This window comes from Rhodotorula toruloides, assembly GCF_000320785.1.
Source record: "Rhodotorula toruloides NP11 unplaced genomic scaffold Scaffold1, whole genome shotgun sequence".
Lineage (NCBI taxonomy): Eukaryota > Fungi > Basidiomycota > Microbotryomycetes > Sporidiobolales > Sporidiobolaceae > Rhodotorula > Rhodotorula toruloides.
The window spans coordinates 1,096,309-1,121,356 of record NW_015622961.1 but is presented as its reverse complement, the minus strand read 5'-3'; the positions used below and the strand labels follow the sequence as shown (position 1 = coordinate 1,121,356).

Here is a 25,048-nt window from a genome sequence, read left to right as displayed (position 1 = left end):
AAGAAGGCGTTTACTCGTCGACCTGGTTCTCGGCGTCCGTCCGGGCCTGTGAAGCGAAGCAGCGTGAGTTGCGATGAGTCTGCTGGAAAGGCCGGACAACGCGACTCACGGCGAACTGGGGGTCGTCGGTGCCGGAGAGCTCCTTGACGAGGCCGTCGTAGGGGTATGCGCGGGGAAGCTGTAGGAGATGCGGGACGAGCGAGAGAGTGAGTTCGGGAGAAACGGGTTCGTTTGAGCGAGGGAAAGGAGATAGACGTCAGCCAAGCTCGCAGGGTCGAGCGTTCAATTCTGCACGTACAGCGGGTGCATCGGGACGAGTCTCGGCCACGGCGAACGCAAAGAGGCCGATCAAGCTGAACGCCATGCCCAGCTGGAGGAGTGCCGACGACGGCGCGATCTTGTGGTAGTCGGGCGCCCACATGCTCTGCAAGTCGTCGTTCAGGGGGACCTGTGGACGAAGAGAATACACCAGTCAGCCTGAGGTGGGCCGAGAGCGAGGCATCGACGAGATGCGAAGTGGGTGAACGAGAGACGTACGGGCTCGCCGAAGTTGACACGCTCCTGCTTGTCCCAGTACTGGAACGGATTCTGCCTCAACTGCCTCGACTCCTCATACATCTTGGGATACTTCATGTCTGCGAGGGCGGGTTCGTCGGCCGGATCATACTCGCTGGTCTTGATGGTGGCCGACTTGGGCACGGGAGGGAGTCCGTCGGGTGCGTGGGTAGCGTACGACCTCGACAGAGTCGCAGCCGAGCGCCGCAAGAGGGAGCGAGCGAGCATGGCGAGTTGGCGATGTGAAGGGGAGGAGACAGAGCGAGGGTTTGTCCACAACAGCACCCTCGACACCGCTAGGAGGACCTGCTAGAGCTCGCTTGGCTTGTTTGTGGAGTTGCTGGACCGCGCACACCCACCCACGCCTTGCCCGCACTCGTTCCTACCCCCTCCTCGTCCACCACTTCCCCTCACTTGCTCAGCCCGCCTCTCGCGCCACGAGCAGCCCAGCATGGCCGACGCAGACGCACAGAACCAGGCAATTGCTGCACCGCCCAAGAAGCGCATGGTCAAGCGCAAGCCGGCGAGGAAGCAGGTCCGTCCCGACTCACTCCCTCCATGGACGGTTCATTCGGGACTGGCTACTGACGAGCGTACCTGCACAGGTCGAGCCGGGCCAGATCGAGAAGAGGGAGGCTCCGCAGACGGGACAGACGTACAACTTGTGGTACCACAAGTGGGTGAGTTCGCGTCGCCCTTCTCCCCCCAGCCTTCGTCACCGCTGACATGTTGCCGCATTCGCGTAGGCCGGAGGAGACAAGTATGACAGCATGGGTGTACAGGAGAAGGCGCAGACGAGGGTCAACGTCAAGCAGGACGCGGGATACACCCGCGCCGATGCGAGCGGCCAGAAGTATATCTGCCTCTACTTCGCTCGCGGATGCTGTCCCTACGGGTGCGCGCGGGCCCACCCTCTGTCTATTGAAGGCAAGCGTACTGACCTGAGACTCGCCGCAGCCACGAATGTTCGTACCTCCACCGCCTCCCTCCGAAAGCCCACGTCCTGCCCGACGCCTCTCTCGACGTCTTCGGCCGCGAGAAGCACTCACAGTACCGCGACGACATGGGCGGTGTCGGCTCGTTCAATAGGCAGAACAGGACGCTGTACATTGGAAGGATCAAGGAGACGAGGGATACGGCGGAGATTATCGAGGAGCACTTCAGCGAGTTTGGCGAGATCGAGCGAAGTGAGTACCTGTCTTTCGCGTTGCGGCTTGACGGCGCGGACGCTGTCGAAGCAGGCCTGCCTGTTTTCATCAGGGGCGCAAGACTGACTCCCGCCTTCGTTTCGCAGTCCGGGTCCTGACGAACCGAGGCGTCGCCTTTGTCACCTACACGACCGAGCTGAACGCGCAGTTTGCGAAGGAAGCGATGATGCACCAGTCGCTCGACAACGAGGAGATCCTGAACGTCCGGTCAGTCCCCTACCCTCTTTCCTCACTCTCCTCAGAATTCTGATGTTCCCTTCGACACGCAGATGGGCGACGGAGGACCCGAACCCGCAAGCGAAGAAGCAAGAGCACGAGCGGCTGATAAAGGAGGGTGAAAAGGGCATCGCCAAGGCGCTCGACCCGGAGTTCGTCCAGCGTGTTCGCGAGCTCGACGAGTTGGAAGGCCGAGTTGGGCCGCGCGAGATTGAGGCGCCTGAGGAGGAAGCTGAGGAGGAGGATGACGACGGACGACAGAAGAAGCGCGCGAGGATCGAGCCGCCTCCTGCGGCGACGTTGGCGGAAGAGCAGGCGCACAACCAGAACCATGTCCCGCCCGCTCCTGCGCCCGCACCAGCACCTTCACGGTCCTCCGGCATCCTCTCGGCGAACGCGGTCGACAGCTTGAAGGTTTTGGCACAGTTGAGGGAGAAGAAGGGCCAGGAGGTCGTCGAGGTCAAGAAGCCGGCCGCGGCGGTTGGCGGGCTGAGCAGTCTTGCGGCGTATGGGTCGGACGACGAGTCGGACTAGGATGTGCGAACGCAACAGGAGTACGCGCTTGTTGTAGTTGCGGCGAAGTGTCACTGTGAGCGGGTTTGCCGGCCTCTCCCTCCGCCATCTCGCTCTCGTTTCGCTTGGGACAAAGACCGGCTGGAAGCTACGTTTCAGTACTACAGAAAGCGTTCGCTAGCCCGTCACTCTGGCTATGTGAGGAATGTCAACTCGCTGAGCTCGAGCTCGCCCAAGTCGAGCGGCGGGGCCGACTCGTCCTCTTGCTCTCCGTCTCTCGCCTCGCACACGCTCTTGACGATGGCAAAGGCTACTCCCAAAGCTAACAAGACCGCTGCACCCAAGGGCACGCCCAAGTCGGCCGCCGCGACGCCCTCTGCGTCCGGTTCTGCCTCGAAGAAGCGCGTCCGTGTTGTCGAGTCTGCGGCGGACGAGGACGCGCCTGAGACGCCTGCCAAGGGCGCCAACAAGAAGGCGAAGAAGGGCGAGGACAAGGCGGACAAGGGAGACTCGCCTATGGTTGGGAAGAACGGCGTCGAGAGGAAGGACCTCAAGGACAAGATGCCGGAGGAGATTGAGAAGATCCGCAGTGCGGACGCGCCCAAACCTGAGAAGGGCGCGTTGAAGAAGACGGCGGAGGCGGAGAAGAAGGGCGCCAAGGGAAAGGGGAAGGGGAAGAAGCAGGAGGTCGAGGAGGAGGAGGAGGAGGACGAGGTCAAGTTGGACGAGGAAGCGGACGGCTCGGCCGACGAGGACGAGGACGACGAGGCGTTCGCGTACCTCGAAGGCTTCGAGAGTGGCGATGAGGATGGCGAGGACAGTTCGGACGAGGAAGAGGAGGAACAGGCTGGCGATGCGAAGGGCAAGGGCAAGGCGGGCAAGGGCTCGTTCAAGGTTGAGCAGTTGCCGAAGATCAAGGGCGAGTCGGTGCAGAAGAAGCTGGACGCCAAGGAGAAGAAGCAGGTACGTCTTTCTGGCTTCCCTCACTCCAGATCTTCCCGTACTGACGCCTCGTCCGCCCCAACAGCCCAAGACTGGCACGGTCTACCTCGGTCGCATTCCCCGTGGTTTCTACGAGGAGGAGATGAAGAGCTACTTCTCTCAGTTCGGCGAGGTTACTCGGCTGCGGTTGTCGCGTAACAAGCAGGTTCGTTCACTTCGCGCGCCATTCGTCTGTATAACTCGCTCACACTCTGCTTTTGTTTGACAGACCGGCGCCTCGAAGCACTATGCCTTCATCGAGTTCAAGTATGCCTCGGTCGCGCAGATCGTCCAGGAGACGATGGACAACTACCTCCTCGCGGGCCACATCCTCGTCTGCAAGGTCATTCCCGACGACCAGATCCACCCGAAGATGTGGATCGGCGCCAACAGGAAGTTCAGGGTGGTGCCGAAGGCGAGGAGGGAGGCAGCGAGGCGGAACAAGGTGCGTCGAGAAGCTCGCTTCCGCCAGCTATACGCTCGAGCGCGTTCGCTGACATCGAGCGCCTCTTCTTCTGGCACAGCCCAAGACGGAGAAGCAGCAAGAGTCGATCAAGAAGCGCCTCTTGTCGCGCGAGGAGAAGAAGCGGCAAAAGCTCGCCGACCTTGGCATCGACTACGATTTCGACGGCTACGCCAAGGCTGGACAGAAGGAAGAGGAGCAGAAGGAGGAGGTTGTCGAGGAGGTGGCGCCTGCGAAGGGTGCGAAGGGAAAGAAGGGACGGAAGAGCGCTGGCGGCGACGAGGTGTGTTTGCGCTCACCCAGGTGACTTCGACCCTCACTGACGAGATGCTCACACGCAGCCGGCAAAGAAGAAGCCCCGCAAGTCCAAGTAGACGCGAGCCCCTGACCATCTGTTGCTCACGACTGTTTGTAGGGTTAGCACGTCTTCCTTCGCATGTATCTGTCGATACCCTTGATCTCTTCAGCAAATCTCTCGCGCATGTGTGGAGAGTAACGACATTGCGAGGTCTGAGGAGGAGTTCTACACGTTCAGGAGAGAGACCACGCTCCACATGTACAGCGGGATGACGAGGTTGTCATTCTGAGTGGACGAGGCCTCGAGGAGTCCGGCGAGCGTGACCGCGAGGATGTACCGGGGAAGCTGCGCAGGCGAGAAGTCAGTCAGATCGCTTCTATGCCCGGGGAGAGAAGCGAACGCACCGAGAAAGACGGCACGACGCCGATCAGGCGGAGAAGCCAGCTGCAGAGAACGACAGAGGCGACGAAGGCGGCTGTGCCTTCCACCGTCTTGGATGTGCCGGGCCAGCGAGTACGGCCGACGAGCTTTCCGACGATCGAGGCCTGGCGGATAGGAGTGGTCAGTACGAAGAGCGCTTTGAGCGCGCGATCTTATTGACGCACCAAACTATCGCCAACTCCAAGCACAAGCACACCCGTAAACCGGTTGATCCCCTTCCCCTCGAGCCAGACACCGCCAGCGCAGCCGGTCAAAAGGTAGAAGTGGCTGATGATGACGGGTCCATTGTCCTTCGAGTCGACAAACTCGGAGAAGAAGATGTGCAAGGGTGCGCCGATGGGGTACAGGGCAAAGAAGCGGGCGTATTCGGCAAAGGTGAAGAGGGCGAAGGCGACGGAGAAGGCGAGCGAGGTGAAGGCCGGCTGCGGGCAGGCGCAACTTCAGCTTCGGAACAGCAGTAAGTGAAGAGAGGAGACTGGATACGCACGTCGATGGCGATTCCCGGCACAAACATAAGGACCGCGAGCGCATGGAAGAACTTGCGCCGCATGTTCAGGCTCGCATGGACGGCCTTCTCCTCCCTCGCATTCTCGACGCCGACCTTGACCTGCGTGTCCCGCGTCTCGTGCGAATTGCCCATCCTCGATGCGCCATGCATCGCATCCATGCCCATTCCGAGCAACCTCTTGCCAGCCGCAGCCGCGGCAGTCGCTCGCGCGGTCGTCCCGGCTGGCAAACCCTCGCCCGTCGGAGTGGCCGTCCCGCTGCTGTCCCTCGACTTGCCGACAAAGCTCGGTTGCGGCGAGGGCGGCTTCATGCGGATCCTGCGCGCCCGAACGAGGTGCGTCTGCCACCCACCGATAGCGGACGAGATCGTCGCACCCCAGTATCCGATCAGCGCAATGCGCCTCCATCCGCGAGTCCGCCGTCGAGGAGACCACCAGGGCATGGCGTTGAAGGTCCCAACCGCGACGATGTCGACACCATCCGAGTTTCCGTACCAGAAGTACCGAGCCGCCCATCCCCACGGTCTCCTCAGCCGGCGGAAGAAGCTCGACGGCTCGGCGCCGAGCATCCAGCCCGCCCACCCGCCAAGCATGAAGCAGACGATGCCGGCGAGACCGACGAGGACGCCGAGAGCAAGCAGCTTGCGGTGTCGCTCGCGCTCGGTTGGCCATCTGAGGCGGTGTGAAGGCTTCGAGGCGATGTGGCGGCTGATAACGAGCAGAGGAGAGAGGAGGAAGCCGGCGAGATAGGCGCCGGGAATGAGGATTGCTTGGAAGGCGACAAGCGGAGTCGGGGCGCGGAAAGTGAGCGGGATGTAGGGCAAGCCTCGCTTGTACAACCACTGCGAAATCAGCTCGTCAGCCTCGTCGGCTAGAGAGGCGGGAAGGTGCGGAACATACGCGAGCTCGGGTCAACCGCCAGAACTCGAGGCAAAGAGCGTTTCCCGCCGCTGTCATGGCGTTGAGCTCGCCAAGCGTGAAGCCACGTCGAGCAAGACGCGAGACCGAGTAGAACGATGACTGCTGGATGAGACTGGTGGTCGCCGCTTCGAGAGGCGAGATCGGGAGGCCGCCTGCGGAAAGATGGATTAGCGAGAGCGTGCGTGCGAGAGATTCGGACTGCGCACCCTTCATGTAGTGATCCACGATGGTACACAGCGCCCAGATGCCCGCACTGATCGTCGCCGCGACGCCCATGAATCCGAAGAACCGCTTCGTATTGCTCCTCGGCAGCCGCTCGATCTGGAAGACTGTTCGAGCGAGTCCGAGGTGGAGGAGCAGACACGCCGCGTTGATCCCCGTGAGGAGTACGAGCTCGTAGCGCGCTGTGAAGAGGGCGCGAGCTTGCTCGATGGGCGAAGACAGGACGGATAGATCAAAAGAGGCGGGAAGGCGAGGCGAGGATGTTGCGTGGATGCCGTTTGCTTCCCACACATCGATGAGAGGTCGAATGCCGGGCAGGCCAATGCCGAAAGCCGTGTCGTCCGCATTCGCGTACGTATCCCAGTAGACCGCCGACGCGAGCAGGATCGGCAGAGTCAGAGCGACAGCGACGCCGTCGTCTGCCAGCCTGGGATCCCGGTATCCACGCTCGTCGGTGAAGGGCGCCTTGAAGTAATGGCCTTCTCGGCGCAGGAGGGCGATGAACGGAATCGAGATGGTGAAGAGGAGGATGGCACGGAACGGGAGTTTCGGTATTGAGGGGAAGATGGCGGTAGGCGTCATGGTGTAGAGGCGGTAGAGAGCGAAGGAGAAGGGGATGAGGAGAACGATGACTTCGAAGATGAGGGATTTGCGGATGTGGAAAAGCGGGAAGGGGTTCCAGCCGGCGCTGATCGAGTCGAGGGTGAGTGGAGGAGTCGGTTCGCGGGAGGGTTGCTCAGGAGACGGACGAGACGGTCGGATGCGCAAGGATGTGCGGGACGCGCGGACCGAACCGACCGCGGGAGAAGCCGATTTTCGCCTGTCGCGGTGGTGCTGCGGGTGTCCTTCGAGGGTGTCGAGTAGAGCGGATCCCCAGGACCGCTCCTTGTGCGTGCTTGTTCCGCTCCCGCTGCTCCTGAGCGAGCTGGGAGACAGGCTCCGCTTCTCCACCAGAACGTGCTCTGCCCTGCCTCGTTCGCCTGCCCACGCCGGCAGCGAGCCTAGCCCGTTCAGCGCTCGTCGTGCCAACGCTGTCCCGTCCTCGACAGTCAGGCCTTCGGTGAACACGCGAGACCGCAAGACCGCATCTTCCCCTTCACTCGCACTCGTGCTGCTGTCGTAGTCTCCGTCGACTCCGTCCGTCTGCGATCCCGATGCATAGTAGTTCTCCGGACCCGTGTCGCGTCCCTGTAGCGCTGGTCGAACAGGCTGGTCGCCGTGAGCTGTCGTCGTTGTTGGCGACCGCGGCAGACGGTGCTTCGGAGCGGGAGAGCCGTTGTCACCTTTCCTCGCCGTCGCTGCGGTCAGAGTGATGGCCGGCGGTCGATGTGGAGATGTTCTTGGCGTCGCAGTCGGCGTCGAGCGCGACGAGAGTGTCGAGTGTGTTCGATTCATCGAGGAAATCCGGGAGCCGAAGAAGGGTCGTCCCCTTTGCTCCCGCCGTGCCAGGCCCGCGTACGCCTGTCCTGCTCAACGTCTATCGTCCCGAATGTCCTCTGCCGCACCGGATCCCGAGAAGCTGTTGTCGCGAGCGAGAGCGGTCCGTTTACGTCGTGGAAGGACACTCCGCGGATGGCGGATGGCGATGGGGACGCTTCGTTTCGGCGCGGCGATCAAGCTAGCGAGTCTAGCGAGTGACTGCGACTCCTCCGAAGCAGGACAGAGCGAGAGGTCGAGGTGGTAAGCGAGATTCCCGTGAACCAGCGGTGTCACGCAGCGACAATTGCCTCACTCGCGCTGTTCGAGGCTGAAAGCGACCGATTTGCTGCCTAAAGTGCTGCTGCTAGTGATCTGGAAGCGCCAGTGCCTCCCTGCCGCCCATCGCCCTCTTCTTCATCTCGTCGCAGGAAGCGATCCCCGACTTCGCGGCGAATCATCCTCAGCAGCTCGTTTTCAGGCTTGCGCGGCTCGACACTAGCATCAAGCGACTCCCAGCCACAGCCTAGCACGCCGACGAGCAGCTGGAGACATGGCAGACGCGGCGCCTGATCGTTTCGCAAGCACTTCGGCGAGTTCGGGGCCATCTACTACGGCTCATGGAGACAGTACGGCGGCGAAGAACAGGCAGAACAGGATCGTGCGGGCATGCGATAATTGCAGGCGGCGCAAGGTGAGCCTGGCTTCGCTTCCCCCCGACCTCGTTCGCGAACCCATGAATGCTGAGCGTGCTGTTCTTTGCAACTAGATCCGCTGCGATGCGATGGGAGGAGCGACAGGACCCGAGGGAGCCACGGCGGAGCAACCGTGCACGCTGTGTGCCTCGCAGGGTGTTCCCTGCACCTTCGAGGTCAGTCCTCTTGCCTGCTCTCGTCTTCGAGAAAGACGAAGGGTCTCTGAACCATTGATTTCTACGCAGCAACGACCGCAGAAGCGAGCACCGCCGAAGGGCTACGTCGAATCGCTCGAACGGCGTCTCGAAGCGATGGAGGGGCTTCTCTCTTCACTCTCGAAGCAAGATGGGCCGCCAAGCAGCACTGTCCCGAAAACCTCTGCACCCGCCGCTGTCGCACCCAGACCTTCGGACTACGGCGGGCTCGCCGCTACCGACACGGCTTCGTCCTCGAGAGCCCCCAGTCCGCCTCCGACCGACCTCGATGCGATTCAGGGATTGAGTGAACGACTGGACGATCTCGTCATCGAGGCAGTGTGTCTTCTCGCTCGCACGTGTGTCGTTCCGAGACTAATGTCGGACTCGCCTGCGCAGGATCGTTACGTCGGGCGAGGCAGCGGTAGGCTTTCTCCTGGACGTCACGCCCACACCCAGCTGACTCCTCATGTTGTAGGCTTCCACCTGGTCCAGTCCGTGCACGATTATGTCTCGCTTCCCCTCGACACAAGCAAGACGACGGCACTCGTCGATACTCTCTTGACCGACCAGCACGACCGCTTTCACAGCCTAGTCACGATGCCGCCGACCGAGCTTTGCGAACAGCTCGTCGAGGCGTTCTTTGCGCAGCATTCGGGTGTCCTGAGCGTTCTCATCCACCGCAAGTACTTTGAGGAATGTGTCATGCGAGGAATGGTGCGGACGGACAAGGGCTTTCGCAGTTTGTGTGCGTGGTCGTTCCTCAACGTTCCTCTGCGTAGGATGCTGACACCTTCCCTGACTGCAGACTATGCCGTCTGCGCCGTCGGCGCTCGCTATGTCGACGATCCTCGTCTCCTTCCTCCGCCCAGCGTTGCTGCAGCCTTCCCTGGCCAAGCCCGCCTCGCATCCGGTTTCGCCTTTTTCTCTGCCGCGATCGCGACCAGCACGACGCCCTTCGCCGCACCTGGCCTCGCCGACATCCAGACAAGCATCCTACTCGTTGCCTGGCTTCTCGGCGCGACCAGCATCCTCACTTCCTGGACCATAATTGGCTTTGCGGTACGACGAGCGATTGACGCAGGCGCGCACCGCGAGAACCGGACGAGGTGGAGCGCTTCGCCTGTCCAGAACCAGCTTCGCAAGCGGGCGTTTCACCTCCTCTGCAGCCTCGACTTCTTCATCTCGTCGTCATTGGGTCGGCCGACTGCCGTGCACGAAGACGACTACGATGTCGAGCTGCCGCTCGAGATCACGGACGATGCGCTGTGGGAATGGGAACTTGCGGCGCGTCGAGCGATAGCGGAAGGACGAGCGGTACCTGAGAGTCCCGTCTCCCCGGCGCCCAGTCCGACGGGCGAGATGACGAAGTGGAAGAGCGCCGTGGAGCTGCACCGCATCATGGCGAAGGCCTTGCGGCTCATGTACGGCGTCAAGGTGGAGTTGACCCGCGAGAAGGTTGTCGAAAACGTCACGTATCTCGACTCGTTGCTCAACAGCTGGCTCGCCAACGTTGCGCAGCCCCTCAGATGGTGAGTTGGCCCAGCTCTTCGCCTGTCGGTCTCCGCTGACATCCGCTTCCCTGCGCAGGAACCCGGCTCAACAGGACGACGACCTCCTCTGCCAGAGCGCATGGCTCATGTGCATCTACTACCAAACGCAGATCCTCGTGCACCGCGAGTTCGTCTCGCCCTCTCGCTCTCGCGCACTCGGCTTCCCCTCGCTCGCCATCTGCTCGAACGCCGCCCGCGCAACCGCCCATGTCGTCGACGTCCTCCGGCAGCGCAACGTCATCCAGAAATGCTACAGCTGGGCTCCAGCCCTTGCCGTCAACGCAGGGCTCATGCTCCTCTTGGGCGTCTTCGCCACGCCGGCAGGGCCGCCAGGCAGCGCGCGCCCGACCCTCACGCCCTCGGCAGCAAGCGACGTCAAGCGGTGCATCAACGTCCTCGAGAAGCTGCGCGAGTCGTCCTTCATGGCGCAGATGTGTCACCCTCACTTGACGGCGCTGGCGGCTCTCACGAGTGCACCACCTCCGGCCGCTCGCCATCCTCAGCCGATCGCCTCGTCACCCTCAACGCCTCAGCATACAAACTTGAAACGGGTCAACCCGGAGGAATGGGCGGACGGACGCAGTCCTGCCGACTCGTCTCGCGCCGACAGCGGCGGCGGAGGTTCGGACAAGCCGTCACCTGTCGATACGACCGCGGCTTCTACGCTTGAGATGTCGCACAAGATTCGACGAGTCGACCGCGGTGTCGTACCAGGACTTCCGTTCTCAACGCAAGACCTGAGTGCGGCGACGTTCAACGGCCGCCATACGTTCGATTTCGGCGCAGATTGGTCTGCCGCGCCTCCAGTCCCGCAGAACGGACTTGCTCAACCCCCGCCGTCAACGGAATCGGCAAGCGCAAACGGGACGAGCACGCTTGCGGCGGACTATCAAGCAATCATGGCTCAGTTAGCGGGTGGCAACACCTCGTCCACCTTTGGCGCGTCCGGCGTCGACCCCTTCACGCTTGGCAACCCGATGCCGTCGCCGTTCGGCTCCTCTACCTCTCATTCCACCGCGACTCTTCCTGCTTCAGCCTTCTCCCCGACTTCCTTCGACCACTCGATGCTCTTCTCCTTCCCCGACTTCTGGAACCTCCCGACCGATAACCCGTCGATAGCCCCGCCCGGCATCGAGCAAGTCGCAGGCGACATCCTCTCGCAATTCGGCCTTCCGCCCCGCCAGCAGCAGCCGTTTCCCACCTCTTTCGCAGCGCCCGTTCAGACACCGAGCTCCTTCGCGGCCTCGACTGGACCTGCCGGCCTTTTCGCCCCGTCGCCTGCTCAAGCATCGACCGCGCAGTCAGCTCAGATGGCCGCGCCCCTGGGTATGAACACGCAGAGCTCTCCTGCGGGCGGAGACATCGACTGGCGTGCGTTCTCGTGTTCCTCCCAGCGTCTTCTCCGACTCGCCTGACGAGCTTGTCGTCGAACAGACACCGCCTTCTTTTCCGGCGCGACTTTCCCTCCCCCTCCGGCCTAAGTTCGGCTCTTACACTTTCTCGTCGCCTTTCGCACTCCGAATTCTCTCATTGTGCTGTCTGTAGCTCCTGTTGTGCTGTCGTAACACCGTTCTACCAGTCCTCGCCAACGTGTCCGAGCACGGCTTGCAGCGCCTCGGCCTCGCGGAGTCTCGCGCTTTGCGAAACAGACTTACAGCGTCCCTCAGTCTACAGCAAGTGGTACAGCGCATCTCCTCGTCTTGAAGATACTCCTCACCTCGTGAAGCGGCCAAGGTCGTTCTTCCCGCCCTTCTCGAGCGCCTTCTTGTACGCCTCGCGCTCCAAAATCGAGTTGTACCAGCGGAAGATGTTGGGGTACTTGTCGTTCGGCAAGGGCGAAGATTCGAGACCCTCGGCGATGAACGACATCATGACTGCGCGAGGAAGACGGTTGGATTACGGCTGCAGGGTAGGAAAGAGGGGAGAACGCACTGTCCGCGCCGGTCAACTGGCCGCCTGCAAAGTACTCCTTGTCCGCCAACGACTGCTCGACAAAGCGGAAGTTCTCCTTGAGGCGTGGGAGGACGAATTGGCCCATCGCGCCATACGAGACGCCGTTCAAGAGCGGCTTGGCGAGCCACGGACCTTGCTTGGGGAGCTGAGCGAACACGATGGAGAACATGAGGGGGAGCATGCCGGATCCTTCTGCCCAGTGCAGCCAGTAGAGGTAGTCGGCGCGAGCCTGCATGTCGGAGGACGAGGCGGGAACGCTGAGCTTCGAGCCGTAGCGCTCGACGATGAACTCGACGATGGCGCCTGATTCGGCCAGCGTCAAAGTTTTGCCATCCTCGACGATGGTGACGACTGGTGACTATGAGGGAGCAAATGGTCAAAGACTGGACGACTTCTGCCATCAACAAGGCGGGAGAGGAATGGCATCTCTCCGTCCCCAACGAGGACCTAAGTCGCTTCGCTGAACGCACCTTTCCGAGAGGGTGAACATCCGCGAGCTCTTTGGGCGCCAGAAGCGTCTTTGGGTCGCGAGAGTAGCGCTTGACTGCGGGAGGAGAGGGCCAGGGTGGGCCGGGACGCAAACGAGGAAACGTTCGAGTGCCTCGCACCTTCATAGTCGAGCCCGAGCTGCGAGAAAAGAAGCAGTGTGAGCCGGAAGCGGAGACGAAGGGGAAGGGAGCGAGGCGGACCTCCTCGAGGAGCCAGAGAATGCGCTGTGCACGCGAGTCCTCGAGCCTGCAGCAACAGAGCATTAGTCTCACCGTCCTGCATCACCCGGACTACCCAGCTAGCCCTGCGACGGACCAGTGAACCGTGATCTTCGGAGCCATCTTCGAGGCGGTGGAGCTGGACGAGGCGAGGTGGTCGTTCACCTGGGACAAGCGAGTAGAAGCAGCCGTGTTGGGCAGTAGCTCTTGTCGAGCAGCGCAGCGTACGGAGCAGAGGAACGAGAGCAAAGAGACGAACCACCGTCGAAGGGATCGACGCACCCTCTCGGCTACGTCGCCGGTCGCCGACTTATCAATCTCGAGGGAAGGACAGGGAGGAGGGACATGCAATGCATCACTACCGACAGCGCACTCTCACCACGGATTCTGCGTCGACAGCGTCGTGGAACTCGCGTTGTCCCGCCCGCCGCCGCCGCCGCCGCCCCAGACGAATGACCCGGCCGGATCTGGCGCATCGTCGCTCGCCTTCTTCGCCGAGTCGCCTTTCGCCCAAGGCTCGAGAGAGCCGTCGGAAGCGCCAAAGGTGAAGGAGGCCGCATCGTTGAATGAGGCGGATGAGCCGAATGTGAAGGAGGGCATGTCGTGGGTGGGCGTCCTGTCGTCCAAGGACGGGTGGACAAAGCCGTTCGAGTCGCCAAAGGTGAAGGAGGGCGCGTCGGACGCAGAGGTTGTAATGGTGAGGATGGCCGAGGGAAAGGAGAAAGTCGGCGAGGCGTAGTGGTCGTCTGGCAGGCTGGTGTCGGACGCCCAAGCCGACTCGGCGGGCGGACCGACAGGTGGAAGCGCCGAAGCAGCCGCAGGGACCGCCTCGCCGTTCCACTGTCTCCGCAACAGCTCGCGAGGATCGAGTTCCTGGTCTAGCTCGCGCAGGTCTGTCCGAGGCTGCTCGACGGGAGGAGGTGCGGAGGGCGTTCTCTGGATCGACTCGCCGGCGGCGCGCGCTGCTGAAGAAGTAGAGGCAACCGTTGGGAGCTCTTGGGGCGGGAGACTGGCGGCTCGCTCGGGCGATGGCTTCGGGAGCTGCGCGACCTCGTCCCGCAACTTGGCCAGGTCGAAGCCGGAAGGGACGGCTGGAGATGCTGGGGCTTGAGGCGACTCGACAGCCGCAGCCTGAGCTTGTTCCGATTGAGCGCTGGGCGAAGGCGCCTGCTTCTCCTCCGTCGCCTCCACGTCTGCTCCGCTCGTCGCGACCGACAAGCTCGAGCTGCTCCGTCCACCCTGCGTCGAGACGCCCGGCAAGATCTTGTTGAGCGACGTCGAGGACGAAGACGATAGCCGCGGCGGCAAATCGTACTCGTCGATCGAAGGCGCGCGCGACATAGGCGTCGAGTCTGTCCCGCCCGCCTTCTTGCGCCGAAAGATACCCAAGCCCTTCTTCTCCTTCTTCAGCCGCCGCTCCTCCTCCTGCTCCTTCGTCAATACCTCGCGATCCGGCGCTTCAGGGTCCAGATCCGGCTCATCAAAGTGGTCGGCCGTGACCTTGAAGCCGACGTAAGCGAGAAGTTTCGGCATACGCGAGCGGTAGGTCGTGTGACCGTCGAGGAGGTGCGTGATATCGACGTTCTCGAGGTCGGGTACATGCTCGATCGGTCGAAGGCCTGCAACCGTCTGCAAACCGCCTGTCGTCGCACGGAAGAGGTACCCGAGGACCCAGTCGTTCATCGCGAAGCCGTTGACGAAGCGACCTGCGACGATCCCGCGCACTTGTCGCCAGACCTTGTTTGAGGCCGTCACGGTCGCGCCGAAGAGGTACACCTCCTGCACGACCCCAAACGCGTTCGCCTTGGCGAGCTCGACGAGGGCGAAGAAGATGACTCGAGCGCCAAGGGAGAAGCCGACGAGCGAGACGGGGCGGACACCGAGGCGACGATTGATCAGAATATCGGCGAGGATGGCGCCGGCTTGTCGTGCCCGGTCGAGCGCGTTCGACCAGGGGTTGTCAATCAGGTAGGAGAGCTTGGTGAGCACTGCAAGCGAATTGTCAGCGCAATTCAGGCAAGGAGGAAAGGAGAGGAGCACGCACTCATTGGCCACTGCAAAGCGCTCATCAGCGCCGTCATGACCGTCGCAGCCAGCACCTGCTGCCCAGCCTGCGTCAAGACTTCGGAAGCCAAGATCTTGAGCGCGTTGCCCGTGTCGCCCATCATCTCGGGCTCCCACAAAACCGACAAGACATCGCCAACGACGGGGTCGATGGTACTGAAAGGAAGGCGGACGTCGTCTCGCGGGCCGTTCATGAATCTGCGCGGACGCGGGTGAGCAAGGACCTCGAAAGCTTGAGGGAAGCGGACGCACCCAGGGACGGTGATGAAGAGGTTGACCCGCTTGTTGTTGTGCAGAGGCTGGATGTCGAACGTCTTGACATGCCGGGTCCGCCGCGCCATCGCCTTCCCGCCAATCGTCGCACCAGTCAACGTCGCGCCAGACGAGATGATCGCAGCGCCTCCCGCGCCTGCCAAGAAACCTGACGTTCCCGTTACGCCGACGGTAGTCAAGGCTGCGCCGAGACCTGCGCCAATGACGGGGGCGAGCAAGCCTGCCGACAAACCGATGACCAGTCCTCCGCCTACAGTTGCGAGACCCATCATGAGGTACCGTTTGTGCTTGTCCTTCAGCCGCCGACCCTCGAGAACCTCCTCGTGCTCCTTGTCCTTGACCGCCTCCTGGATCTCGAGCGCCTCTGTCAATCGTCGCTCGAAGCGCACGACGTCAAGCCACTCGAGACCGAGTTTCTCAGCCATCTTGCCCAGCAAGACGCGCGAGCGGGCGTCGTAGACGGAGTCGGCGATGAGGGAGAGGAAGAGGTCGCAGAGGATCGTCCATCGGATGTCGAGCGTGACGGTCTTATCGAGGCTCGAGAGGTTCTGCGTGACGCCGGGAAGGGAGGAAGGGAGAGGCTGGAGGAAGTTGTCGGGTTTCCGCTCGTCGAGCTCGTCGTAGGCGGGAAGGGCAGAAGCGGAAGCTTTCGGGGTGGTCGGCTCGACAATGGGTGGAGGATCTGAAGGTTCTGGCGCGGGAGGATAATCGGGCGGAGGGGAGGGCGATTTAGCGGGAGGGTCATCGAGCGCACTGCCGATGTCACCGCCGTCGTCAAAGTCGTCGAACGCGCTCGGATGTCGCTTGCTCGGTGTTTCTGGAGGCGAGCGAACTGTTCGAGGTGATCGTGGCGACTGAGGAGAGGACCGCAACGTCGCCTCGCTCGTTCTCCTCTCGATCTTCCTCACTTCCCGTTTGACGTAGCCGTGCGGCTCCGCTTCCGTGTCCTCCTGACCCAGCGCAAGGTCTCCTAACCGCTCCTCGACGTCGTCAGCATGCGCCATCGGCTCCTCTTCTCTCCGCTGCTCCGCCTCTGCCGTTCTCCGCGCAGTCTCCGCCTCGAGCGCAATGTCCGCTTCCTTCGCCGCCGCTTCTGCTGCTTCGGGATCGTAGTCGGGATTGTCGACAGTGTAGGTTGCGACGAGAGACGGGACGAGGTCTTCGGCCGTGACGCCGTGTTCTGCGAGTTGCTCGATCATGCGTTGTTCTGCGGACGAGCCGTGTCAACACGAGAGAGCAGAGGATATACGATGTCGACTCACCTGCACTGTCGACGTCCATATGCCGGTACAGCCGACCCATGATCTTGTTTGCCCAGTTCTTGCAGCTTTCCTTCGCCGGATCGAGTTCCTTCGCCCCCTTAGCCGCCAACGCAAGCGTCTGCACCATCTCCCTCGCAACGAGCCTGCACAGACCGACGTACGCGATGCGCTGGCCCTCGGTAAGGAGCGTCTTGGTCTGCTGCATCTGCGAAAGGGGCGTCATGGAGGTATCCTCATTGAAGAGGTACTGCGTCCGCATCGAGATCTCGTCCTCGTCCGGATCATCGTCGAGTTCGAGTCGGGTGTAGTCCATCTCGTCCAAGTCGCCCTTCTCTCGCAAACCGGCCGTCGCGCCCTTCTCACCCACATCGACCAACCGACCCGTCGCGTTTCCCGTCGCCGACGCGCCTGCCATACTCGAGTACCCCGGCGCAACAGGCGAGTCAAGCAACTTCGCAGGCGCAGGGGCGTTCCACGGTCCTGCAGGTCCCGCACTCCGCTTCTTCGAGGAGGCATCGTCGACGTCGCGCAAGTCCGAGTCGAAGATGGACGCGGTCGGCTCGGTCGAGGACGAGCGCAGAACGGGCATGTCCTCCCACCCGTCGTCGTCCCAGATGTCGGCGCTCATCGTGCCCGCGCGCTGTTTCGCGATGAGGCGGTCAGGAGGGGCTCTGGTTCGTGGCGTGGGCTAAGAAGGCAGACGTACCTTGTCAGCCAGTCCTTCAACTCGCTTACGCTAGCACTGTGCGCTCCTCCCGTATCCGCAGGCGTGTTTGTCGAGGGCGAGTCGGCAGGGAGAGTGGGGAGGCGTCGAGGTGAGGGGGAGCCAGCGGCGTCGGGCGGGCGTCTCGAGCAGCTGCAGAGCGTCCCCAGTGGCGTAAAGAACGCTGAAGCCCAGTCCAGCGAGAGCAGCGCGAGTTGCGGAGGAAGCCGACCCTTCGCAGCGGCACGAGTTTCGCGAGCTGTCCTCAAACTCGCTCTAGTGACTGGAGAGCAAGGCAAAGAGCGTTCGAAACACTCCGGAGGAAAAGGAAGAAGCCGAACGGCGACGCCGCGTTTCTCTCGAACTCTCGAAGTACCCCTGCTCGACACCAACTCCTGAGGACGATATGATAAGGCCTTCCTGCGTTCAGCCATCCTGGGCGTGGCCTGCATCTAGCGAGTACAACAGTCGTTCGCCCGTCTATTCCGCTCACCGCCCTTCTCCCTCTTCCTTCTTTGCCTCCGAATTTCCTCCGCCAGGCGTCTCCTCCATTCCTAGTACCCGTTTCATCGCGACCCATCTGCACCGCATTATTCGAGAGGTCAGTCCAACGCAGCCCGGAGACGGGGAAAGAAAGACGCACGTCGCAAAGCTGACAGCGTTCATCGGGACGACCTTCAAGTACCCGATCGACAAGCCGACAAAGAACCCCCTCCACCCTCCCTGCCGATACACACCCTTGGCCGTCTCCCAGAATCCCGCCCTCCCCCTCCCATCCGCATGCAAAACCGGTCCAACCTGCATCCTCCTTCGAACGATGTCCAACGGGTAGGCAGTCGTCTGCCCAATCGCGCCTGCTACGCCGCCGGCTAGTAGATCGAGTAGAGCGCGGTTCTGACGACGGAAGGTAGGGGAGAAAATGGAGGGGAAGAGGTCGGTTTTGAGGAAACCCCACATGAGGAATGAGGTGCCTGCGTAAGGAATGATGCCGACGAGGGTGGGCCAGACGCCGCGGTAGAAGTGAGCGATAGTGGGTCGTGTCGAGGCGGAGGAAGAGGATACGGGCGAGGGTGAGGGTTGTGGCGGCGGAGCGGAGGAGGAGGAAGAGGCGGGCGGAGGGGGATTCTGGTATATTGCCCGGATGGTGCGGAGGAGTGAAGCGCGATCCTTGGGCGAGTGGTGCGACTCGAACGCGAGCCTGACTCGGATCAGCTCGAGAGGGTACGTGAACCCAGTCGTGATGATTCCCGCCAGCGAGCCAGCGAGGAACCGTCGTCCCGAAGTTTCCGCTTCGGGTGTCGGCATCAGGACTCGGTGGAGCTCGTCGTACGCCATGAACTTGATCGCGGCGTAGGGAAAGATGCGGATGAGGGTCGCGGAGTGGCCTTGCAGCAGGCCTCGGACGCCCGTCTCGGCGTAGATCGCCTTGCTCGCCTTGAACACGCCCGTCCATGTGCCTGTGCATGCGGACGCAACATGCAGCACCCGTCAGCAACCGAGATGATGAGGACGAACGCAGCGCGCGAACGAGGGCCGGACTGACCGGCATACTTCTGGTAATCGGGGCTGTGAGTCTGGAAGAGGATTTTGACGCGGTCGAGGGGTGCGACGGACGTCTTTGCGACGCAGCCTGTTCCGAGTGCAACACGAGTTTGCACGGTCAGCGAGGGTCGACATGCTCATTCGGTCCCGCGGAAAGCAGCTCTCCAGCTCACCTGCGATGCCCCCAGCGAACCCGGATGTGAGTGCGTATCTGAGCGCGTCCTTGTCCCTCGCTGTGCGTTTCCGCTTCGCGTGGTCTTGCGAGCTGGCAGCGGGTGCAGGCGAGTTGGCGGGGGAAGGAGGAGCGGCGGAGGGTGTCGCGGCGGACGGCGACGGCGTGGGCGCGGGCGAGTGGTCGAGAGTGACGCTCGACGTCGATGCAGCGGGCGAGTGCATCACACGCAGCACACGAACAAGCTAATCAGCGAGAGCAAGTCCAGGGTCAGCGAGCGACGAGGACGTCAAGGCACCCGCACACACACTGTAAAATAAGCTGAGCAGCCAGTAAATACAGAGAGACCCTAGCAATGTGCCCAGCGGAATCGGCATAGCAATCTGTGCCGTTGTCGAGGAGCTGAAGTGCTTCCCCTCCCCGCCACTGTCCTTGACCTCGCACGCTCCACACACCTCGCACAGGGCTGCTTGACAGGCTACAGACTTGACAGGGCTCACAGCTAGACTGCAACCATGGGTGCGCACCCGCTCTCACTCACTGCTTCTCTCGCAACCCGCTCACATCGCTCTCATCTCCCCCGCCCTCGACCATCGCACTCACCGACAATGCAGGCATCCCAAAGGCGCGTACAGTATCACGTCGAGTGTACACATCGACTCAAGGCTGACCACTCGTGCCGATCACGCAGTTCTTCCGCTTCATGTCGTGAGTCTCCACACCGACGTTCATCCCGAGCAGTCTGCGCCGGCTCGCCTGGCACGGTCGTGTCAGAGAGGTTTGGTACTCACGACCCTATTCCTCGCAGCGAGCGGTATCCGCTCATTTCGCAGCTTATCCAGGAGAACCGGATTCCAGAGTTCGATGCCTTGTGTGCGTGCACTTCCTCCCGCCACAGCACCAGGCCCGAGATTCGACCTGACGAGGCCCATTCCAGACCTCGATATGAACGGCATCATCCACAACTGCTCCCACCCGAACGACGATGACGCGTCGTTCCGAATCAGCGAACACGACATCTTCCTCGCCATCTTCAACTACGTCGCGCACCTCTTCAGCGTCATCAAGCCCCAGAAGCTCTTCTTCTTGGCTGTTGACGGAGTCGCGCCGAGGGCCAAGATGAACCAGCAGAGGAGTAGGAGGTTTAGGACGGCCAAGGAGGCGAAGGAGACGCTGGAGAAGGCGAAGAGGCGTGGGGAGGAGATACCGGAGGAGGAAGGGTTCGACAGTAATTGTATCACGCCGGGTGGGTCGGGGCGTGCGGGCCTTGCCTGAGTGGCGGGTCTTCGAGGGTCCCTCCTCTCGGCTCAGTCTCCCGCTTCGTACTAACTCTCGGTCGCCTCGCAGGAACGCCTTTCATGGCAAGGCTGTCGGCGCAGCTCAAGTACTTTATCGCGAAGAAGGTCAGCGAGGACGCGGACTGGAGGGGCGTCGAGATCATCTTGTCGGGCCACGAGGTGCGCGGCGTCTCCGCTCTATCGCCTCTTCTCCTCACTGCGGAGCTCGAGTTGATGTTTCTTGGGCATTTGACGCACAGGTCCCCGGAGAAGGCGAACACAAGATCATGGAGTACATCCGCCTCGCGAAAGCCCAGCCAGGCTACAACCCCAACATGCGTCACTGCCTGTACGGCCTCGATGCCGACTTGATCATGCTTGGGTTGCTTAGCCACGACCCGCACTTCTGTTTGCTGAGGGAGGAGGTTACGTTTGGGCCGAGGGGCGGGAAGGGGAAGGCGAAGAGGTGTGTTGGCGAGAGATCGCTTCCGCTCACGAGCCCGCTCGCGGTAACGTGTGCTGATTTGCGTCTTGCTGATCTGCACAGCCTCGAGAACCAGAATTTCTACCTCATGCACCTCTCCCTCTTCCGCGAATACCTCGACCACGAGTTCTCCTCTCTCAAGTCCTCCCTCCCCTTCGACTACGACCTCGAGCGCATCATCGACGACTTTATTCTCCTCAACATCTTTGTCGGAAACGACTTCTTGCCCCATTTGCCGGGGTTGCACATCAACGAGGGAGCGTTGAACAAGTTGTTCGAGATCTACAAGCGCATCTTGCCTGGTGCTGGTGCGTTCTATCCGTTTCTCCTCCGCGCTTCACGTGCTGACTGCGAATGAGCGGAACAGGCGGCTACCTCAACGAACACGGCAAACTTAACACTCCGCGCCTCCAGCTCGTCCTCAACGAGCTTGGCGGATTCGAGCGCGACCAGTTTGAGCATGAGGTGGCGGACTTTGGAGGTGGGGGCGGAGGGAGGAAGGGAGGACGGAGAGGAGCGGAGGTTGCGGCGGAGAAGGCGAGACAGAGAGGCCAGCTTGGTGCGTTGCCGGCGCGAGCGATCCACCTTCTGTACTCGAGGCGGGACTGACTGCTGGCGTGCCGTGATCGTGGCCGCACAGTCCTCTCGGAATCGCAGAAGCACATCGTCGACCAGGTCGCCTCTTTCGTCCTCTCAAACCTCGCCACCCTCCCCGCCTCCTCTTCCTCGCAGCTCCAATTCCCCAACACCCTCTCCTCACACCGCGACCGCCGTTTCCTCTCTGACTTTGCCGACGCCCTCAAGCTCTCAGTTACCTACGACGAATTCAACGACGAGGGCGAGAACCTCGTCACGATCCGGTTCGACAACGCGCTCGTTGAGCTTGCGCGCGAAGAGGAGGAGGAGAAGAGCGATGATGTGAAGGGCCCGCTCGAAGGCGTGAGTGACGAGTCGAGCGAGGGAGAGGACAGTTCCGAAGCGGAGGAGATTGGGATTGTTCATCTCTCGCTCGACGGGCGCATTCGACGACCGTCGCAGGTGAAGAAGCTGAACGGCGCAACGGGCGGGACGGACTCGCCTGCGCCCGGACTCGAGAAGGTCGAGGGCGAGCCGGAGTGGAAGGCGGCGATCAGGAGGGTCCTCAACAAGTACGTCAAGGCGGAGGTGGCCAGGGAGTTGACGCAGGCCGAGTCCGAAGCCGAGCAGGAGAAGGCGATTCAGGAGAAGATGGTCGAGTGGAAGAAGGACTACTACAGAGTGCGTGTCGCCCCGCCTGTTGCGGCTGTCGTCGACTTACTGACGTTCCGCATGTTCGTCCTCGTCGTTCACAGGAGAAGCTCGAGTTCGCGCAGGATGACCAGAAGGCGGTCGAGACGCTCGTCTATCGCTACATCGAGGGATTGCAGTGGGTCCTGCGGTACTATTATTCCGGCGTCGCTTCGTGGGGCTGGTTCTACAACTATCACTACGCGCCCAAGATCACCGGTGCGCTCGCTGTCTGCCCTCATTCTCGAGAGTCGTACTCACGATCGTCCGCCTCCCGCAGACTTGAAGAACGTCGACAAGCTCTCGTTCGAGTTCGACCTCGGCAAGCCCTTCCGACCGTTCGAGCAGCTCATGGGTGTCCTGCCCGACCTCTCGTCGCAGCACATCCCGCCTGCGTTCCGCGACCTCATGTCGGACCCGACGTCGCCCATCATCGACTTCTACCCGACGCGCTTCGAGCAGGACATGAACGGCAAGAAACAGGAGTGGGAGGCGGTCGTCAAGATTCCTTTCATCGACGAGCAGCGTCTGCTCAAAGCCATGTCGACGCGGGAGGCGCGCCTGACGAAGGAGGAGAAGTCGCGCAACCTTCTTGGCGAAAGCACCAAGTTCGTCTTCGACGACTCGGTCGATGTCACCTACCCATCATCGCTCCCCGGCTTCTTCCCCGACCTCGTGCACAATCACACCCGCCTCGAGACGTTCCACCTCCCGACGCTCGAGGGCGGCCTCTCCTTCCGCACCGGCCTCATGCCTGGCGTTCTCCTCGGCAAGGACGCCATCTCCGGCTTCCCTTCGCTCCACACCATCCCGCACACCGCCTCGCTCGGCTTCCACGGCGTCAACGTCTTCCAGTCGGACTCGCGGCGCGAGACGATGGTCATCTCGATCGACAACGTCTTCGAGGGCATCAAGCCTGAGGACATCGCCCGTCTCATCGTCGGCAAGCGCACCTACGTCAACTACCCCATGCTCCGCGAGGCGCTCGTCGATGCCGTCTCGGACGACCTCTTCCGCTACGAGATCGACTCGAGCGGCCTCGTCAGGCCCATCCCGCACACCCAGAACGAGATCTACCAGTGGAAGCGTGCCGCCGACAGGATTGAGCACGTCTACTCCAAGTCGAAGGGCTGCTTGATTGGTCACGTCGAGGTCGTTGTGCATGCCCGCGTCCTCAAGGGTCTCAGGCGCGAGGCTGACGGCTCGATGGTGAAGGAGTGGGAGGACGAGACCGAAGACTTCGCTCTCCAGGCAACCGTTTCGCACATCACGAACGAAGACGTCCGTTATATGGAACGTCCTCCTATTCCCGTCGACATCGAGTACCCGGTCGGCACCAAGGTCTTCTTCCTCGGTCCGCTCTTCTACGGCGTGCCCGCGCAAGTACTCGACCACAAGGACGACAGTCTCTGCATCCGCATTGCCGTGAGTCTGCATCCACCTATCGCCTGCTCTCGGCGCTAATTCCGCTCGACCTGCAGTGCTTCTCAACCGACAAGTCAGAGAACGGCTTCTTCAAGGCTCGCCTCGAGCAGGTCAAGGACGCCGCCTACCACCCTTCGCACGTCGTCGCACGGATGGTCGGCATGAGCGGGCTCACGCTCTCGAAGATCACGTCGAGCCTGCTCCTGTACAACTCGGGCGACCAGCGTGTCAACGTCGGTCTCAACCTCAAGTTCGAGGCGAAGCAGCAAAAGGTCCTCGGCTACTCGAGGAAGACCGAGTCGGGCTGGGAGTACAGCACGAGGGCGATCGAGCTTATCCGCGAGTACAAGGCCAGCTTCCCCGAGATCATCGCCACGCTCGACACGAACAGGGGCGACCTGACCCGCGCCACCGACTTCTTCCCGCCCAACACGGTCAACGAGCGGATGAAGGCCCTCGTCAACTGGATCAAGGAGAAGGGCGTTCGCGACTTTGAGAAAGTGCCGCTCTTCTCCGAGCAGCTTGACAAGGTGCGTTCGCGGTCTCGTGCAGTTACGTAGAACCGTTGCTCACTGGCTCGTCCATCCCCGCAGGACGCCGTCCAGCTGATCGAGAAGTTCGAGGACAAGCTCACCGCGACCAAGACGCTCGACAAGATCAAGCAGGCGCGCATCGACAACATTCCTCGCCAGGGCGTCCTCAAGCCTGCGCACTCGTCTGTTCGCCTCCGCGAGCAGCACTTCTCGCTGGGCGACCGCGTCATCACTGTCGCCGAGACCGGCAGCGTTCCCCTCTCCGCCAAGGGCGTCGTCGTCGGCATCCAGACGAGCTTCATCGACGTCGTCTTCGACGTGCAGTTCATGGGCGGCACGAGCCTCGGCGGACGCTGCTCGAACTACCGCGGTGCGACCGTCACGCCGTCCGCCGTCCTCAACCTTACCGAGCAGCAGTACGCGACGGGTCAAGGCGTCCCTGCGCCCGCTCCTGCGCCGGCCCCGGTCAACAAGAATGCCAGGTTCCGTCAGGGACCCCTTGGAGGACCTGCTGTCCTGCCTGCGTACGGCCTGCCCGCCGGAGGCTTCCATCCTTCGCCGGCTCACGCCGCTTCCAACGGCCGTGGACGTGGTCGTGGTGGACTGTGCGTGCTCTTCTCTTCCTTCCAGTCTTGCGGCGGTGCTGACTTTCTCTCTCGCGCAGCAACGGCAACGTCCAGGTCATGCATAACCCGGCTCGCAACGTCTCCCCTCAGACCTCCTTCCACGCCGTCGCGACTGGCAAAGCCCCCGCCGCTTCCGCCTCGTCGAATGGCCAGCCTCAATCTCAGCAACAGCGTCTCGGGCAGACGCTCGGTATCCGAGGTGGGATGCACCCTCTCCGCGGTGGACCGCCTCACCTCGGCCGGGGCGGCTTCGTCCCTCACGCCGGCGCCTTCGGAGTCGGGAATCACACTGTGCCGTTCCAGGCTGCGACGCGCGGTAGGGGCGGAGGAGTCGCGGGGACGGGTGCGGTCCCGCAGGCGAGGGGAGGAGTTGCGATCCCTCCTCCGGCAGTGTTGATGCAGCAGCAGGGAGCAAGGGGTGGAAGGGGTGGTGCGCGCGGTGCGGGACGTGGAGCGGCGAGGGGTGCCAGGGGAGGAGCGGGTCATGGTGGAGCTGCGGCACCGGCCGCTGCGAACGCTTCGGCGTGAGCGGGTTCGGTTGTGCTCGAGTAGGACTTTATCGGGCTAGTTGAGCGCTAT

At 62.2% G+C, this 25,048-nt stretch overlaps 9 protein-coding genes across 9 annotated transcripts; 4 read left to right on the top strand and 5 right to left on the bottom strand.

Annotated features, from left to right (window-relative positions):
- Positions 1 to 10: 10 nt before the first annotated feature.
- RHTO_00455 (NADH dehydrogenase (ubiquinone) 1 beta subcomplex 8) lies at positions 11 to 783 on the bottom strand (the record flags this gene model as incomplete). Its single annotated transcript, XM_016414139.1, has 4 exons — positions 11 to 46; positions 110 to 178; positions 299 to 448; positions 538 to 783. The coding sequence occupies 4 exons, from the start codon at positions 781 to 783 to the stop codon at positions 11 to 13; spliced, it is 501 nt and encodes a 166-aa protein (XP_016277146.1).
- A 223-nt stretch (positions 784 to 1,006) lies between these two features.
- RHTO_00454 (pre-mRNA splicing factor CWC2) lies at positions 1,007 to 2,513 on the top strand (the record flags this gene model as incomplete). Its single annotated transcript, XM_016414138.1, has 6 exons — positions 1,007 to 1,090; positions 1,161 to 1,235; positions 1,302 to 1,450; positions 1,513 to 1,742; positions 1,850 to 1,970; positions 2,033 to 2,513. 6 exons carry the CDS (start codon positions 1,007 to 1,009, stop codon positions 2,511 to 2,513), a joined length of 1,140 nt encoding a protein of 379 aa, XP_016277145.1.
- A 279-nt stretch (positions 2,514 to 2,792) lies between these two features.
- On the top strand, positions 2,793 to 4,310 carry RHTO_00453 (ribosomal biogenesis protein Gar2; the record flags this gene model as incomplete). The annotated part of the gene is made up of 5 exons (XM_016414137.1): positions 2,793 to 3,455; positions 3,520 to 3,639; positions 3,703 to 3,918; positions 3,998 to 4,219; positions 4,278 to 4,310. The coding sequence occupies 5 exons, from the start codon at positions 2,793 to 2,795 to the stop codon at positions 4,308 to 4,310; spliced, it is 1,254 nt and encodes a 417-aa protein (XP_016277144.1).
- A 149-nt stretch (positions 4,311 to 4,459) lies between these two features.
- On the bottom strand, positions 4,460 to 7,719 carry RHTO_00452 (dolichol kinase; the record flags this gene model as incomplete). The annotated part of the gene is made up of 6 exons (XM_016414136.1): positions 4,460 to 4,579; positions 4,639 to 4,779; positions 4,840 to 5,097; positions 5,163 to 6,023; positions 6,082 to 6,254; positions 6,309 to 7,719. The coding sequence occupies 6 exons, from the start codon at positions 7,717 to 7,719 to the stop codon at positions 4,460 to 4,462; spliced, it is 2,964 nt and encodes a 987-aa protein (XP_016277143.1).
- A 574-nt stretch (positions 7,720 to 8,293) lies between these two features.
- Positions 8,294 to 11,663, top strand: RHTO_00451 (Zn(2)-C6 transcription factor; the record flags this gene model as incomplete). Its single annotated transcript, XM_016414135.1, has 8 exons — positions 8,294 to 8,434; positions 8,510 to 8,611; positions 8,681 to 8,968; positions 9,029 to 9,053; positions 9,108 to 9,377; positions 9,438 to 10,161; positions 10,220 to 11,553; positions 11,617 to 11,663. The coding sequence occupies 8 exons, from the start codon at positions 8,294 to 8,296 to the stop codon at positions 11,661 to 11,663; spliced, it is 2,931 nt and encodes a 976-aa protein (XP_016277142.1).
- Positions 11,664 to 11,895: 232 nt separating this feature from the next.
- Positions 11,896 to 12,965, bottom strand: RHTO_00450 (glutathione S-transferase; the record flags this gene model as incomplete). The annotated part of the gene is made up of 6 exons (XM_016414134.1): positions 11,896 to 12,056; positions 12,115 to 12,493; positions 12,606 to 12,679; positions 12,744 to 12,762; positions 12,825 to 12,870; positions 12,940 to 12,965. 6 exons carry the CDS (start codon positions 12,963 to 12,965, stop codon positions 11,896 to 11,898), a joined length of 705 nt encoding a protein of 234 aa, XP_016277141.1.
- Positions 12,966 to 13,217: 252 nt separating this feature from the next.
- On the bottom strand, positions 13,218 to 17,069 carry RHTO_00449 (DUF726 domain protein; the record flags this gene model as incomplete). Its single annotated transcript, XM_016414133.1, has 4 exons — positions 13,218 to 14,830; positions 14,887 to 15,104; positions 15,159 to 16,386; positions 16,442 to 17,069. 4 exons carry the CDS (start codon positions 17,067 to 17,069, stop codon positions 13,218 to 13,220), a joined length of 3,687 nt encoding a protein of 1,228 aa, XP_016277140.1.
- A 564-nt stretch (positions 17,070 to 17,633) lies between these two features.
- On the bottom strand, positions 17,634 to 19,082 carry RHTO_00448 (mitochondrial carrier protein, coenzyme A transporter; the record flags this gene model as incomplete). The annotated part of the gene is made up of 4 exons (XM_016414132.1): positions 17,634 to 17,724; positions 17,788 to 18,601; positions 18,673 to 18,774; positions 18,860 to 19,082. The coding sequence occupies 4 exons, from the start codon at positions 19,080 to 19,082 to the stop codon at positions 17,634 to 17,636; spliced, it is 1,230 nt and encodes a 409-aa protein (XP_016277139.1).
- A 291-nt stretch (positions 19,083 to 19,373) lies between these two features.
- On the top strand, positions 19,374 to 24,997 carry RHTO_00447 (5'-3' exoribonuclease 1; the record flags this gene model as incomplete). Its single annotated transcript, XM_016414131.1, has 15 exons — positions 19,374 to 19,377; positions 19,473 to 19,483; positions 19,550 to 19,566; positions 19,667 to 19,731; positions 19,796 to 20,104; positions 20,206 to 20,315; positions 20,396 to 20,601; positions 20,683 to 20,927; positions 20,987 to 21,178; positions 21,260 to 21,876; positions 21,951 to 22,104; positions 22,166 to 23,310; positions 23,367 to 23,840; positions 23,904 to 24,448; positions 24,508 to 24,997. The coding sequence occupies 15 exons, from the start codon at positions 19,374 to 19,376 to the stop codon at positions 24,995 to 24,997; spliced, it is 4,584 nt and encodes a 1,527-aa protein (XP_016277138.1).
- Between the last annotated feature and the right edge of the window lie 51 nt (positions 24,998 to 25,048).